General features: G+C 47.2%; 1 protein-coding gene across 8 annotated transcripts in view; it reads right to left on the reverse strand.

Moving 5' to 3' along the window:
* Window positions 1-2,364: 2,364 nt before the first annotated feature.
* The window catches only part of LOC135898448 (uncharacterized), a 30,925-nt gene continuing 16,507 nt past the window's right edge, over window positions 2,365-16,782 (reverse strand). For 2 of the 8 annotated variants that reach the window (XM_065427365.1, XM_065427371.1), the window contains exons 2-3: window positions 4,203-4,389; window positions 2,365-2,613 (exon numbers count right to left, since the gene is read on the reverse strand). In XM_065427365.1, coding sequence (XP_065283437.1) covers window positions 2,391-2,613; window positions 4,203-4,389 — 410 coding nt within the window. In that variant the 3' untranslated portion in view covers window positions 2,365-2,390. Of the gene's footprint in view, window positions 2,614-4,202; window positions 4,390-11,308; window positions 11,496-12,257; window positions 12,575-16,782 lie in introns of those variants that run through there. The other 6 variants (XM_065427370.2, XM_065427369.2, XM_065427367.2 and 3 more) reach the window with 6 other exon arrangements.

Below are 16,782 nucleotides of genomic sequence, written 5' to 3' on the forward strand. Positions count from 1 at the left end.
GTCGTTTCTTTAAATTCTATACCCTCGCTGTAATAATTTTTCTGTTCCTCAATAACAGGCATACTTCGTTGGTGCAGACTTATATTTCAAACGACTCCATATGGCGCGATGCCGGTACACATCGTAGTAACCTTGCTACCGATGAATACACGTGACATCACGGAATAAGTGCCGTCGAAATCGCCTCAAGAAGAGCAACTGCGAATTTGTTCGAGGAAATGCGTGCATCGGTCAGCGAAGTCGCCAGGAGCACGGCTGAATACAAGCGCGAGTTGGCGCTGCAGCACCGATGAAATTCCGCTGCGTACGTCGACAAACTACCCCTCCCGCTGCAGCTTGCGCTTTTTGAAATTCCCTGAGTGATCTTCTTGGAAACGTGTAGAGAGTCTTGTCAACTTTTTAGTACTTCTTTTTCGAATGTTACAGAAGAGAGCAGCCACATGATACGCTTAAAGGCCGAACAGCGCTGCCAAAGCAGGTGCATGGACACTGTCGGCAAGGCCTGGATTAGTCTTTTGCGGCGTAGCCATTGAACTCCTGCACCGCAAACGATAATGGAGAGTTTTAGGTTAGGGGACGCAAGCGACTTGCCTACCTAATCTAAAACTCTCTAATAAGAAAGTACAAAATGCACACGCCAAAAGGCAATCAGCTGTGAAGCAAACAAATCACCCTGCATGGTAATTCTGCTTATGAATTAGATATATTTGCGATTTTTGCCAATGCTTAATGAAAGATTGACGACCTAAGTAAAGAAATAGAAACCAAGAGTCACTAGATTTTAAGTTTTTTTTTCTTTTAAATGCAACAATCCTCGTCAAATTTGGTGCAGTGATTGCCGAGAAAAACGAATTCTCCTTGTACATGTATTTAGATAGGAGCACCCGAGCTGCACTGCGGATGAACAGAACCAGAGCATGGGTTCGTCGTGATTAACTTCGGCGCTTACCCGTGTAAAAGTGATCGAGTGCAGCACCGAGATGGCAAAAAAAGAACAGCGAGAACAAGAAATTTCCCGCCGAACGTCGGTGGTCCATTGCTGCCGCTGCTCCCGTTCATGAGGCCTCGCGGAAAATGATTTGAACAACGTCGCCGGCAAGCTTTTGAGGTACCTGAGCACCCGACAACGTAACAGTTGTTCTTCGACATGCCTTGAAACTTTGGCCACCGCACACATGCGGCAGGTTTTTGCCTGCAGTGGGGCATAGGGCGTAGCCAGAAATTTTTTTGAAGAGTGGGCGAGTGGTGGCGCATGTGCCCTATGTGCCACACCCTGGCTGCGCCACTGTAACAAAGGTTGCTGCAGTCTAGAGGCAGAAATGAGCGCGGTTCTTTGCGGTACGTTACGGGAGGGCCCGCCTCTTCTCTCTGCGCACGTCTCCTTTTGCGCTTCTTTCCGTGGGAAGGAATTTAGGTTTACTGTGCGAGTTAAGCCTATGATATGAGTTAGCATGCGAATATAAAGGTAATACATGGTAATACCGGCAAACGGAGGCCTCAGGAGAGCACCCATGGACGGCACAGGGTATTTGGGGCACACAGTGTTCAATGGGCGGATCAAGGCTGGAACCAGGTGATTCCTGGGTTGAGGCCTCGGTGAGCGTCCAACCCACGGACCAGTCGGTGTTCCAGCTCTGGTGTGCCCGTTGCCACTTTGATGTCCTACAGGTGCCTCCAAAGTACTCAAAATAATGACGCCTTGTTAAACACTTAATATTTTCGCAAGTTCCCGCCTCCTTCGCGACCTGGCAAAAAAGACTTATTGTACACTAATGTGCTCTCCTGAGGCCTCCGTATGCCGGTATTATTTTTATTTTCGCATGCTAAATAATATCATGACACACACACACACACACACACACACACACACACACACACACACACACACACACACACACACAAACACACACACACACACACACACACACACACACAAACACACACACACACACACACACACACACACACACACACACACACACACACACGGCAGCGATTCTACTTTTTGTCTTCCCTTCCTGTGTGCGCAGTGCTAATTGTTTTCATCAGCTGGAGGTCACGACAAGTATATCGTCGCTGTGACTTGAGTTCTTTTTTCACCTGTGCCCCTTTAGGTAGACCTCAAGAATGGTGGTGATGACGGGGACACGTTCTGGCTCCCATATCGGGGAAAGCGTTCCGACGCCATGGCCGGCCATACAGCTTCTAAGTACTATTACGAAACTAACTCTATGCCGTGGCCTTTGCTGACGCCGCGCTACGTGACGATGCATTGACGCGCGAAAAAAAAAGAAAGAAAGAAAGAAAAAGAAACGCGTCACATGGTTGACGATTTAGAGTCATCAAAGAGCAGTCCTCCAGACGTCACTCTGTATACTCCTTTATTGGTATCAATCTTCTGGGGGTGGCGGAGGCACGTAGCAGTCTTGCGGGGCGTCGTACCCTGGCTCGGGTGGCGGGCAGTACGCGTCGCCACCCGGAGCGGGAGGCGGCGTGTACGTGTCGCCGCTGTAGAAGGCCGGCTCGCTGGGCGGCTGGTAGCTGTCGCCGGGGTGCGCAGGCGGCACGTAGGTGCTGCCTGGCGTGTACCCTGCGCCGTGCGGCTGGTAGCTGCTGTGCAGGGAAGACAAGTGTGCACGACGGTCGGTAAGTAGAGATTGACATCAGAGTGTAAAAATCATCATCGCCCTCGTCACCATGATGATCACAGAGGTGCCCACAACAAATTACCGGAGGAAGCTCCGTCGCTGTGATCGTTCAGCCACCATGGGAACGATATATTGCACTGGCTCGTCTTGTCATCGGGCTCCGGAATTACGTGAATGCCGTTAATTGTTACGCGTTATCTTTCAAGATATCCGTGCAAACACATATTTCTCTAGACACAGTGAGGCAATAAGTTACTGCGCGCGCGCGCGGCGCAATGTTTAGTCGAGAGCGATGAATTTGCAAAGCAGGAAAGGCGCTTGAAGCGAGAAGGACGACGTTTGGGCAAATATGCATGCTTCCAATCAATCCCACGCTGGCTGAACCGACATATATGCAGCCCTCGCACACACTCGCCACAGTTCGTTCTCTGCGGTGGTTTTTGTAAAAAACGTTATAGTATGTTGTACTTTTTTTTAGACTATACATAATTCTTAAGCATCACTAATCGCAGACCGCAAAATTGTTATCCATTAACGGTATTACTCGCAGAAACGGACACTACTTCCACGAGAAGTAATGTCCAATTTATTTCGAATTTGTTTAAATTATTTTTACCGAAGTGGACTGGCGCCAATAATAATTCAGTCTTCCACTAGTTGCTTGCAAAAGGGAGAATCGCAGCCGCCGCCATGATTGGTGCGCGTAAAACTTGAAAATTGGTGCATGCGAAGTTCATGTGTGCGTCTGCAAAAAACGCAGTGCGAAACCGATAATGTGAAACAGGCTGTGCGCTAGACAGAACAAACGAGAGCTATACCACGATGAATAGTCGCCGAGTGGAGCGTTTTCGTTTCCAAGGGAGGGCCGCAGTTTTCAGCGTCATATAGGAATGACACGCATAGAAGGAAATGATCGACAATGGATAAGGTCAGCATTTTGCGCATGGAACTGCCTTTACAGATACAAGGAACTTTGAAATAATCACCAGGATGGGATGGGACGTGCGAAGAGGTGCCAATCACCGGACCTATATTGAAGCTTCCCAATATACGTTGCCAGATACCCCTTGGAGCTCAGGGCACTTCGAATATACATAGTAACTTAAGCAATCTTATAAAAGAGAAGTGAGCACGGTAAAGTTTCATACTTTGCTGTACAATTTGCTACGGCCGCTGTCCGCACCAAGCGCGTTTTGCCGTTATGACCACTGGGGAGGTGGAAACTCTCGCTGTTGTCTTAGATCTTCAAAACTAAATTCGAGCGTCACTGTACAAGGGAGAACTAAAAAAAAGTATTACATTTTCATTTCTACGAAATCGTAAGTAAAGAAGTAACACGCTGCATATGCTAACTAGCCTCCCTTTTTCATTTTAATTTCAGTGACAACTTCACCCCGCCGCCCCCTACCTTTACCCAGGTATGCCGAAGTGTCACACCTTTATTAAATAACGTATTTGCTTACTTAACTTTAGTAAATAGGAGCTTCAAAGTATTCGCACAAGGACGTTTCGAATGCTGGCAGATGTCTCGGAAGCATACAGCCGAGCGCTTACAAAGTGGGCGGCTGGTAGGTGGCCGCCGAGTCCACAGTGTCCGGTGCCGGTGGTGGGCAGTAGTCGGTTCCCACGGGTGACTGGTAGCTGTCCACCTGGTCGGATGGCGGAGGCGGCGGCACGTACATGTCGCTGCCAGGTGGCGGAGGAGGCTGGTACGTGGACATGGCTGCTCGGCTGTCTACCTCTGCGCCAGTAATACGGTATTGGAAAAGAGTGCGGATGCATGACGGACAGTGTTTCTTACAGATCGATTGATCTACGACAGAAGTGCGCAGTACGTTTGTTCGCTTACCTCGATCTTGCGACAATCGCTCGTGCTCCAGTCGGCCCTTATTATATAATCAATTTATTTTCACCGTGTAGAGCAGCGCATTGTTACACTAAACGTTTCTTAGGTGAAGTACAGAGTTTTCACTGGTGGCCTTTGAGAATAGACGGGAAAAAATTAAAGAAAACGAAACGCACATCTGACAATTGACCCGGCACGCCACTCACGACATGACTGAATGTCACAAGCTACGACATCGCAAAGGTCTCCCATTATTGGTACCATATATAATGCCTAATATCCGGTGTCCAATTGACAAATATCAATCAATCAATCAATCAATCAATCAATCAATCAATCAATCAATCAATCATCAGAGTATTGTACGAATTACTCAACGACCAAGCATTCACGCGTTGTACAGAAACCGACACAATTCTACTTTTCTGTCGTACTTAAGCAAATATTGCATGTATCAGAAAGTCGGGCTCGAATGGAACCATGGGACGTGCGAAGCAACGTCGTGTCTGGGCAACGTCGTGATCATCGTAATTTGTTAGCCTCGTCGAGGGCCCGAAAGGGGCACTACGTGAGTGGGGAGCAGTAAAGGCAAATAAACGACGTAGGGGTCAAACTATTCCGGCGGGTATCCAAGAAAGTTTAAGCGACACACAGCAATTATTATTATTATTATTATTATTATTATTATTATTATTATTATTATTTGTTTTTGCATATAAACATTTAACATACATACATTTAACAGGAAAGGAAAAGCGAGGAGCAGGCTGGCAACTGCCACCGGAAGGGGCACAACGCCTGCCTACTCTTCAGAAGGGAGGTGACAGAAACACAGAAACGGAAGATAGGAAGGAGGGGAGGAAGGAGCAAAGAAAGAGCAACTGGACAAATGTAAAAGAATAAAGTAGAACCCACAGTACAGATCACACACAGTAAGGCCGGTCACTGGAGGTCACGCTACTACAGAATGTTAAATAGAAGAAATAGTATCGACGCTACAAACGCTAACCTAAGTTAGTTAACTCTAGAAAAGTAATCAGAGTACGATGAGCCTGATCGCGTCGAAACGCACAGCCACCGGGGTACAAACATTCGTCGAGTGTCGTACACCGCAGGCCAAGGAGATGATGGTCCCTCACCAGGGACGTGCGCTGCGCAGTGAAAGCGGCCCGGGACACTCTAATTCCAGGTGCTGAAATGTGTCACAGCAACGGCAAGGCGTATGCGATGGACTGGCCACACGTCCTTGTCGGTATAAACGTTCGCACACGTTCACACAGTCAACCGTTAGCTTGAGTATATTGTCGTGCTGTAGTGCGGCGAAGCAAGCCCCGACCGCGAACACGGGCGGGCACGTTCCATTTGCGACGCGCTGGCCTGGATGCTGCTTGAGTAGGTGGCGACGAATCAGCAGACGAGCGTCATCAAGCTTGCACAAAATTTCTGGGCAGACACAGTTGTTATAAGTGTAAGTTGAAGCCAGTCGATCAGCCTCATCATTTCCGGAGATTCCTAAGTGTGAAGGTATCCATTGAGCGACGAGAGGTACCTCACGTGATGAAATTTTGTTTGCAGTCAGAAATGCTGCACACAACTGGGCAATCAATCTCACTGCGTTGTAACCTGCTAAGGGCAGCTCGGGAGACCGTAAAATGGCAATCTTCGATGTGGTGAACTCCTCTTGCGTGTATTTCAGTGCAACATTAACCGCTGCTAGCTTCACAATTGTTGATGCTGGATGAGGTATTTGAAGGATACCTCGTACTCGAGTCGAAGGGCAGAAAAAAGTTGCAGAGGCGCCTTGACCGTCGCTGTGTACAGATGCATCTGTGAATACTTGAGGATAATCTAGAAATCTTTCGAACATGTGGGACTGAGCCAATTGGAATATTGCCGAAACAGGCATATCAGACTTTTTGTGTACGTCAGGGATAGTGAACTAAATGGGGAACACGTGTTCCGTGATAGCTTTTGAAGGCGGAGGCATAACTAAAGCAGCATGTTCAGAAATATCATTGATATTCATAAATACTGCCGCCATGTTTTTTATTCGAGATAACGGGCGGTGAATGAGACGATCAAGGAGCAATTGACCATTATATGCGCATTGCCGACGCTCAATATGATATAGAGCTCTCTGGTCTGCTTGCAGCCTCAGGGGTAACTGATGCGCTTCAGCGAGTAACGCAACAGATTGCGCCTCAAGAGGTAATCAAATCATTAGTCGAAGGGCAACTCGAGGATCTCGTTCCAGTTGGGCCATCAAATTCTTGGTGGTACGTTCAGGACTGCTAACGCATACATCATGCCTGAAGGTACAGATAACTGGTACACCTGGGGAGCCGTTATTTGGTGGCAGCCAGCACCTCCAGGAGACAAGGTAGCCACATACTTAAGGAGGGAGTGCGATTTGCGTCGTACAAATTTAACGGTAGGATGCCAAGAAATGCGATATTCCACAATTAACCCGAAACAATGGTGTACCTTTGTCACACTCAGCTTATCGGCGTCTCGTCAAGGTACAGTCGGCTGATTGTTCAACGAGCGCGTTGTTTAGAGTGTTATGCTATGGCAGCAGACTTATCGGTTGAGATCTGCAAGGCGCCAACTTCACCCAGGTACTCCGAAGTCACGTTCAGAGCTCTTTGCAAGCTTGCACGAAGCCGGGACCAAGGTGCGAAGGCCCGCTTATCCACAGGGCAATGTCACCTGCGTAGATAGCTATACTCACAGGGAAGTCACTGTCCCGAAACAAGCGACTTGGAAGCGTGGCGAGTACGGTGTTAAACAAAAGCGGCGATAAAAAGCTGCCCTGTGGGACACCGCACTTCACATTTCGGGATTCACTTGTTATTCCTCCGACACGCACTTTCATCCTGCGCACCGATGGAAAATTGTGCACAAAGCGGAGCAGACGACCTGAAATTCCCGCGGTTGCAAGAGCGAAAATAATCGCCTTATGTGCAACTGAGTCGAAAGCTTGCTGTATGTCTAGGAAGAGCATGTAGGCGGAATGCTTGTTTCCTCTGGCAAGTTCGAGCGCTGAGGCAAGGTCTGATATGCTGTCCAGAGCTGAACGGCGGCGACTAAAGCCACTCGTGACATAAGGGAAAAAAGTCAGCTCCTTTAGCCTGACATGTAGGCGAAACAAGACCATTCGCTTCGTTAAGTTGATGACACTTGAAGTTAGAGATATTGGTCGGTAGGACTTGGGATGTCTTGCAGGGCGCCCGGGCTTTAAAATTGGTATCGCCACGGACGATTTCCATTCAGCAGGGATTACACCGGTTCTCCATACTTTATTTTACATGTCCGATATACGGTCATGAAAACTCTTATAAAACTTCCGCAATGCTTGATACCATCTTCACCTGGAGCAGGGCGGCGTTTGAAGAGCCTTCATGAGCGCGTGTCACAGCTCCTCAAGAGTGAAGTCTGCTTCGTCCATCTGGCAGGCTGGACCGTAGGAAGCGGTTATGGTACTGTGACTTGATTGGTAACCATAATTAAACTATCATGTACTGGACAATGTCAAAACTGTCGATATTCACAACTTATAGCCAGCAATAAGTGTTCGAATTTTTCAGGATTGCGCTCGTTGAGAATGCAATCAGGCACTTGTGCGACGCCAGGAGAGTGGAGGAAGTGTATGCGGATCTTTGGCACTCTGTGTACTCCGTCACAGAGCACAAGCCATCAATATTGGGCCTAATGCACGTAACAGGGATAAGTCATAGACGTTTGTTGTACCACGAGGGCCGTCAAAAAATGCCGACGTGATGGGCTTTGTCAAAGTGGACAAATGAAACTCGAGCAAGTTGGGGCTCACTGGAATGCGTTAGTTGCATTCCGACTTTCACCACTTTCTGGGAGCACGAAATTAGTTATTTTTGTTGCTTGAACATTAAGAGGTGTTTCTTGCTCAGCGTATTTGTTATACACATTTACAATTTCCGTCACTAGTTTCGTCTTTGTTAAAATTCGTTAATTGTGGGGTTAAACGTACCAAAATCGCACAGTGAATTATGGTGGACGCCGTTGCGGAAGGCTTCGGATTAATTTTTACCACATGGGGATTAATTTTACCATGGGGATCCTTTAACGCGCGCCCGAAGCACGGTACACGAACGTCTTTGTATCTCGCCCTCGCCGGAGTGCGGCGTCCGCCCCAGCCGGAATCGAACCCGTGACCTCATGCTCAGCAGCGCAACGCTATAGCCGCTAAAAAAAAATTAAATTATGGGGTTTTACGTGCCAAACCACTTTCTGATTATGAGGCACGCCGTAGTGGAGGACTCTCCTCCAGAGAGAGAAGAGTTCTCCACTACGGCGTGCCTCATTCATAAGCGGAAATTTTGACCACCTGGGGTTCTTTAACGTGCACCTAAACCTAAGTACACGGGTGTTTTTCGCTCCCATCGAAATGCGGCCGCCGCGGCCGGGATTCGATCGCGCGACCTCGTGCTCAACAGCCTAACACCATAGCCAGTCAGCAACCACGGCGTGTGGCGCTAAGCCATCGCGATGGATTTTCGTCCTCGTTTATTTATTTTTTTCTTCGTTAAACTTGTTCAATTTTTGCAAGTTGAGGTGATCACTTTCAAGATTTCAGGAATCTTTAAAAAAATATTCCGTGGCAGATAGCGCAATTCTCGTCCTTGAGCTGGATTATTCAAAGAGGCGGACATTACTAGCACTAGAAATCGAAACACAAGTCCAGATAATTAACAAAGCTTCATAAATAACTTCCTAGTTAATTAGATTACGGCACATATTGCATATTGCAAGACGTATGCGCTTGAAATGAATTTCCAGGATGACACCAGTTTCGAGATATTATTTCCCGAAGTGCGGGACGAAATACACGGGCGTTCTAGTTACTTTCGCGCTTAATGCATACAAGATCGTTTTGTTAAAAAGAAAGTGGACCAACAGTGCATCTTTACGGCGAGTTTGATGGCGCATATTTCCAAGCTGGTGCAATTCTGGAAATTCATTCCAAGCGGATACGCATTGCAAGCTCACGGGCAACAATTCGTAAATTGTAATATGTGCCGCAATGTAATTAATTAAGGAGTTAAGTAGTAGTATTTGTTAATTAGTTGAACATTTGCTTCGATTGCTCTTGCAAGTAACGTCTGCCTCAGTGAATAATCCAGCTCAAAGACTTGACCTATGTTATCTGCAACAGGCTACCTTTTAAAAATTCCGGAAAACTTGGAAATGATCACGTCGTATATAGTTTTCCCTTACTCCATCATCTTGCGCTACCCTTTCTCTCCTCCCATGTGTACGTCATACGGCCAGTGTGGACAGTGTGTGCAGCACGCGAGCGTAGAAAATAATGCGCAACAGTTCAACGATCAGTGCGTCCGATCCGTTGCCGATCCGTTGCCTACCCTACAAAATTTCGTGCGTTGCTCATTTCTGCATAAAGGCCGCCCGACGATGCGCAGCTGAGCATAAAGGCCAGTTACGGTACATCCTGTTCCTCCGCTCTTATGTACAGAGGGAGGAAAGGCTCACCGATAGGTTACTTCCGCTTTTACTACATATTGTACACGAAGGGCCCGCTATTCTTTGTCACCGTGGTTTCCCTTCAGCTGTGAGTGCGGGTCACGTGGTTTAGCTTTTCGTACGTAGCCTGGAAGTTCCCTCTATTCGCCAGCTCTTGCACTGCCCCAAGCGCCTCTACTACTACTCATATTTTCTAGACGTCGGGACCTTGTACCTGCGCTATCTTATCGCAAAGACGAAACGTGCGCAGCGTTCCGAACTTGGGCGTCGCTGCACTGTGCGGATACGTGTACATCGATAAGCACAGCGCCAAGTTCTGCCCCTCAAGTGTGCGTCGGCCGATGTTCACTGCCACGTTTTTTTCCCCCAACCGCACACCACTTCTGTAGCCGGCTCTTCTAATCTGCAAAGTTCACGCGATAGAGACATACTTGATCTCATGCTACCAAAAAGGTTATACGATCTAAATTTCGCACCTGATTCTGCGAAGTATTCAGCGCATTGAACCTATAGCCGCACCGGTCGACCAGAGCCCCCAGCAAAGTCAATGTGCCCTATCTATACCATGGAGTTCCTTAATCTTTATGCGTGTGAGGGGATCCGAGTATAGTATTGAAGATGCGAAGCTATCGCGTGTTCTTGGTTAAGATTCTGCACGTACCATGAACTCGCTGGCCCAATGCGGCATTCATTTGATATCTTCCAGTATAGCTCAGTGTGCACTTATTTGTCAACCGCCGGTAAATCCCAATTCAGCTACTTGTCGCACCTCGGAAGATGAATGTACACCTTGGTGTAAACAAGTATGCGACAAGTTAATGGTCTCGTAAGAGCTAGGTTACGTGGGTGAAACAGTCCATATTGCGCGTGACCCTGCATGGAGGGACAGTGGCGTAGGCATGTTTTTTTTTTGTTTTTTTGGCAGGGGGACGGGAAGGACATCCTCTTGTTCGGGGACGGGGACGCGGAGTGGAGTTCAGACAGGCTGCATGCTAACACAGAAATTTCGCGAGGGCGGCGGGGGGGGGGGGGGGGGGGGGGTTGCAAGTGCCTGGTGTGTGCCCCACCCCGCGCCTTTGAAAGACCACTATGGAGGGACGCCGCACTCTTCCACAATAGCTCTTGGTCAAACTTCGCTGGCCTTACAATATATTTACACCGCTAATTCATTTAGGCCATCTTTTTTTCATGCTATAAGAATGCAACTAAAACGACCACGGCTTTATGGCGCATGTCATATGGCGCGAAACAAGATGGAAGAGGATATTTGCCCGATGAGCTGCAATGTTGCCCGTACCGTCTGCGTCACAAGACTCAACGCATCCCATGTGCACCGACGAGGTGCACTCCGCTGTTCACGTCGCGTCGGCGATCGCGTAGACCGTCCTCGGAGGCGGCGTTCCTTCGGCGGCAGGCACTGCGTCCTGGACGATACAGGCAAGGTGCCGCCGGCTGACGTTCCTCACCGCGCAATCTGGGAGTGGCTGCGGAGCGGGAAAGTGTGGTGTTGCCGGGGTGAGCGTCTTTTACAGAGACAAATCTTCGAACTGTACTATAGATTCCATCTCTGATTCTGCGCTTAGCATGCTCGTTTCTTGCTCTACAGAAGGATGCGTCTACGCTTTACGTGTCAAACGGGACATTTAAAATTTTTAGTGAGATCCCGTGCATCCTCTGTGATTACTGCATCGGGCCGCATATCGCCGAGGAACGTCAAGACACGTCAAAACACATCAAGACGTAATGGGAAACGGGCAGTGCTGCACAAAGCGATACAGTCTTGTAATGACAGTGTAATGGACGCTGCGTGGTACAGCCAACGTTGAAAGAAAGATAAATAAAGAAGATAAAAAATAAGTAAAATAAGTGTCGCTATCACTGTCGGAAAGTTTTGCTGTAGGCCAGAGCTTTCAGCATGGTAACTATGCGTGCAGACGGAAGCAGAGAGCTGCGGGTTGCAGGGCCAAGTTAAACTGTGTATCACTGTAATCGATCCGTCAAATAGTTCAACATTTTCACAATTGATTAATCAATCTACTGCTCAACAAAGCTCGCGACTTTTTACTTCTGGGGCAAATAGGAATCGTTCAAAAGGCAGCTGTCAACAGTTTCCGGGGAAGATGTAGGGCAGCAAGTGCACGAACAGCGACATGAAAGAACTGTACAGGATGGGGGAATCATTGCGACAAAATAATATCGCAGTGCTGCGACGGGTAGGTCAAAAAGTCACGCGGAAGATGACGTACGTCTATAGGTTGAAAAGCAGTAATTAGCGCTGCATCACGCCAGGTCCACTCACGCTTTGACGTCCGCGTGGTTCAGCTACACAGACGAGCGCTAACGCAGGAAAGGTGCACGTACATGCGGCAAAGGAGGTTTCGTTCCGGCGAAACGGCGCCGTACGTCGTCAGTGAGAGCGACAGCCCGGAATAGGTGCTCAAGAGTTTTATCTTGCCGCTCTGACAATAGCTCCACTTCGCATGCGAGCGGGTGGGCGGTGGAGGCGCTCTGTGTATCGTGTAGCTGCGAGCAACTCTTGTAACGCGTATACGTGCACGACAGGTGGGCGTATGCTGCGATGGGCCGCTTGCAGGCGACGACGTTGCCTCGCGATTTCTTTCCAGCCGCTGCTGGTTACTTTCCATGTTAGCCACCGTGACACATTTTCTACAAGGCACAAATGAAACGAAGATATAGTAGAACAAGCTTGCGAAAAAAAAACTTTTAACTGGCAATTAGCGCGACATTTATGAGAGTAATATTTTTTTTTCCTTTACTGGGAGAAACGAAAAATTGCGCATTTAGATGACAGAGAAGTCCATAATTGACTTTTACGACCATCAATACTTTCTTTTGTTGTTGTTCACCGTGCAGCTAACCGGGATACCTTATATGACTGCGCTCATTGCACCTATATGTATATGTCCGCAAAATTAGGTTGGGTGTGGCGTTTATACGTTGATATGTAGTACATTTAATGACAAACACTTAGCCTCCATACTGGGCGACCTGAGATCTGCTCGAACATACAGGATGTTTCAGCTAACTCGCGCCAAGTACCAAAATAAATAAATAAATAAATAAATAAATAAATAAATAAATAAATAAATAAATGGGCGCCACGAGTGTCGAATTGGCGCGTTATTGTTTTGAGCCATACGGAGCACGCCATGATAGTATTTCCAATCCGCCAAGCTGGGTAATTAACAAAGATTGCTTAATTAACTTTTTAAATAGTAACTCTAGCGAAAAATCTTCAGTAGAAAAGTTGTAGCGCTTGTTCAGAAACATCGGACTATTTCAACTATGCTGATGTAACTGCCCTAATTAATTTTTTCCGGTCTTTCATTAAAGTCTGCGAAAAAAAATATCACGTGGTAATTTGCACGTGGCGTCCGCATTTTCATGGAATAATTTTTTTTTTTTAAAACGGTACGCCCTTTTTGTCACTTAACGTCCATCGCAGTCACCGACAGCCTGTTCAAGCGATCTATGTGCGTGGAGCAGCTTTTGTTATTTCGTTCAACTTACATTTGAGAGCATTAAGAGCGCGGCGCGTTAGCCGGCAGTCACGTGCTATTTTCTTTTAATTTCGCAGACTTTAAAGAAAGGCTGGAAAAAGATTAATCAGGGCAGTTATCTCAGCATAGTTTTTATAATCCGATGTTTCTGAACAAGTGCTACAACTTTTCTGTTCAAGATTTTTCGCTAGAGTTACTACTTAGAAAGTTAATTAAGCAATCTGTGTTAATTAGCCAGCTTGGAAGATCGGAAATAATATAATGACGTGCTCCGTATGGCTCAAAACAATAATGCGCCAATTCGACACGCGTACCACCTTGTTTTTTTTTATACTTAGCCCTAGTTAGCTTAAACACCCTGTGCACATAACTGCTTATTATAGTTAGCATATTAGCATAACTGCAATTAGCATATAACTGCTAATTGCAGTTATATATAACTTTATAACTGCTCTCAATACGTGCACGGGTGACAGATGTTGGCTGCTAGCTGCTTTTGTACGTTTCGAGAGCCTCGCCATAGAGAAAGAAGTTGCCTCACGCTGAACTCTTCTCTCTTTCTACCTCTCTCTCTCTCTCTCTCTCATTGACCATGCGTGTTGTCAAGTGCGCCGTCGGTTTATACTGGCACCTTAGCTTTCGCAATCGTACACGCAGAACACGGAAAAAGAAACACACATTCCGGCTGTCGTTGCCGAAACGTACTGAAAGGCAGAGTACAAGGCTTCTTGTCGAGAGGAGCATTATTAATGATGGAATGGCTCTTGGCATGCCGTGGATAAACGTCGCACGTAATGGTAGCCCAGGGCTGAGTCTGTTCTTTGTATTTTCAGCTCCCGAGCTGAAACTTCGAATTGCTCGTATAATTCCGTTTGCCTGCGCACACCTGCTTGGCACTTGTCCGCTAGATGGATGGTTCACTGCGCGTGTATCAGTGCGCCCTTAGATGTTATTTCCGTCGCGACTAGTTGAAGGGCACCCGGCTGCCTGGCTATGTCTCTGCTATATTTTGCTGCTTGCGTGGGAGGAGCAGGTGTTTAACAGGTAGCTGTGCTTCGTGCTGTTCCTTTTCAAGTAGGTACAGAAAACAATAAAGGGAAAACGCTATTGTTTGATTATAGCGGGATAACTTAAAGGAATCCGCATTAAAGAAACATAATTGAGAGTTTAGGGACTTTTAAGACCGCGTTTATTTTGTTTAATTCCCCAACTTTTTTTGCAATTATTAAAACGTATAAACATTTAAAAAACCTTGTGCACAATGTTTTCATCACTGTAAAACTCTTATTTTTGTGGAAGCTTTGTGGCATAAATGAAAACTGGGCTCCCAACTATTGCTTTAATTACCAATGGCTTTGCACTCTAAAAAAAAAAGTTTGCACCCTTTGGAGTGTATCTCTGCCACACAACGATAATCGTCATTTGCCTTAATGCGTCTCCTTTCTTGAAAACGCCGCTCCCGTTACTTTCCTGTCGGGAATGCTATGTCATGGTGATAACGCGCATGCCGTTCGTTACTGGGAAGTACCGGGCTCGTCGCGTTAAAGAAAGGAAACGCATCAAGGCAGATGACGATTATGTTTGTGTGGCAGATTTACACCTCAAAGGGTGCAAACATTTTTTAGAGTGTGTAACCAAAAGGGCTGCCCAGCACATCGGTGAGTTGGATAGCCAAGGGATCGAAATCCGCTGGTTTCCTGCGCACATGGGGTCTGTCGATCCATTTCGGAAAAACTTAAACGAGATGGCTAACGCAGCTGCACGAGGACTTACTATCCATGCGGTACGCCACCAAGACCTTAATAATATACAGGAGGAGAATAGGGACCAATTACTTACGTATAAAGAAATCACGAGGCATTACTACATGAACAGAAGGGAGTTCCCAGTGCCACACGCTAAGCTCAATAGAGCTCAAGCGGTGACTCTGAGATTGTTGCAGACAAGAACTTATCCAAGTCCAAACTTTATTAACAAGCTATATCTAGAAAGAGAGGTACCAATCAATTGCGAGAAGTGTAATGGCATCATTACTCTGGATCACATGCTTTGGCAATGTCCTGTGTCTTTCACAGACTGTGAGAAGGAGAGAGACTGGTGGCGGCGAGTCCTACACAATGGAGTTCTTTCCGATCAAGCACAGGCCATCCAGAAGGCCCAGGATACGGCGGTAAGGTTAAACCTGACTGTCCCGACGTGGGAGCCACCTGCGTCAACCTAAGAGTTGATCTTCAGGACAATTATAAAGTTCATCATACCATACCATACCATACCATACCATACCATACCATACCATACCATACCATACCATACCATACCATACCATACTGCTGCAATTGAATTTTTTGTTTTAAACGCAAAAATGATTAATATTGATTTAGCGGTTTTGTCTAGGGTATCATTTGATCCGTGAGCTCAGTGAGATCCACTGTAACCGGCGTGGATGTTCGTGCCCCAATTACTGGCTCACATTGGTTAGGTGCAGAGTATATTCCCCCAAACGTTCGTGCAGTATGTTTTAAAAAATTGCGGCAGAACCCATCTGACGATGACTGTCGACGGCATTGCGTTAGCATCGAATAAGTACAGTGACACAACATATTGCCACCGTCGAAGCGAGTTATGTGTGAGGAGTGTACTGGCAGCGAGACTGCCCTTTCGGCTTCCATAAGAACCCTTGGCGCCATCTAGCGCCGCCGCTGCGAAGCCTGCGCGCGGCTTCCGAAATGCATGGCGCGCTGGTGCGCGCGAACGCCGATAATTCTTCACTCGCTTGCCGCACATCCAGTGGCTCATACTCAGTAACACAGGTTGGCGAGAGGTCCATTCAAGAGCGGCATATAACCCAGTACATTCATGGCGCAGCTTGCTAATGCGTTATGTTGCCGCTCTTGAGGAACCATTGTGATGCGGATTTGATTCCGCTCTGTATCAGATAATCTGAAAGAATCTTGCCATCGGAGAGTGGCACATCTCCAGTGGCACATACCTAGTTACCCAAGCTGGCGTCAAAGACGTTCACTGAAGGCCAGCACAGACCGAGTGGCAGGTACCCAGTGCTCCAAGTCAGCGTAAGTTAGTTTCTTCTAAGGGCGGTGCCTACCCAATCCCGCGTCTGCAGTTACCCATGGCGGCGTGAGAGTGCTTTGTTGAAGAGAGGCACGTATGTACACGTTGGCACGTACTAAGTGACCCAAGTTGATCGGATGGTTGCTTTCTAACTCTGTTACCTCAGCACAGCAGACCGATG

The sequence above is a fragment of the Dermacentor albipictus genome, chromosome 2, assembly GCF_038994185.2.
Source record: "Dermacentor albipictus isolate Rhodes 1998 colony chromosome 2, USDA_Dalb.pri_finalv2, whole genome shotgun sequence".
NCBI lineage: Eukaryota > Metazoa > Arthropoda > Arachnida > Ixodida > Ixodidae > Dermacentor > Dermacentor albipictus.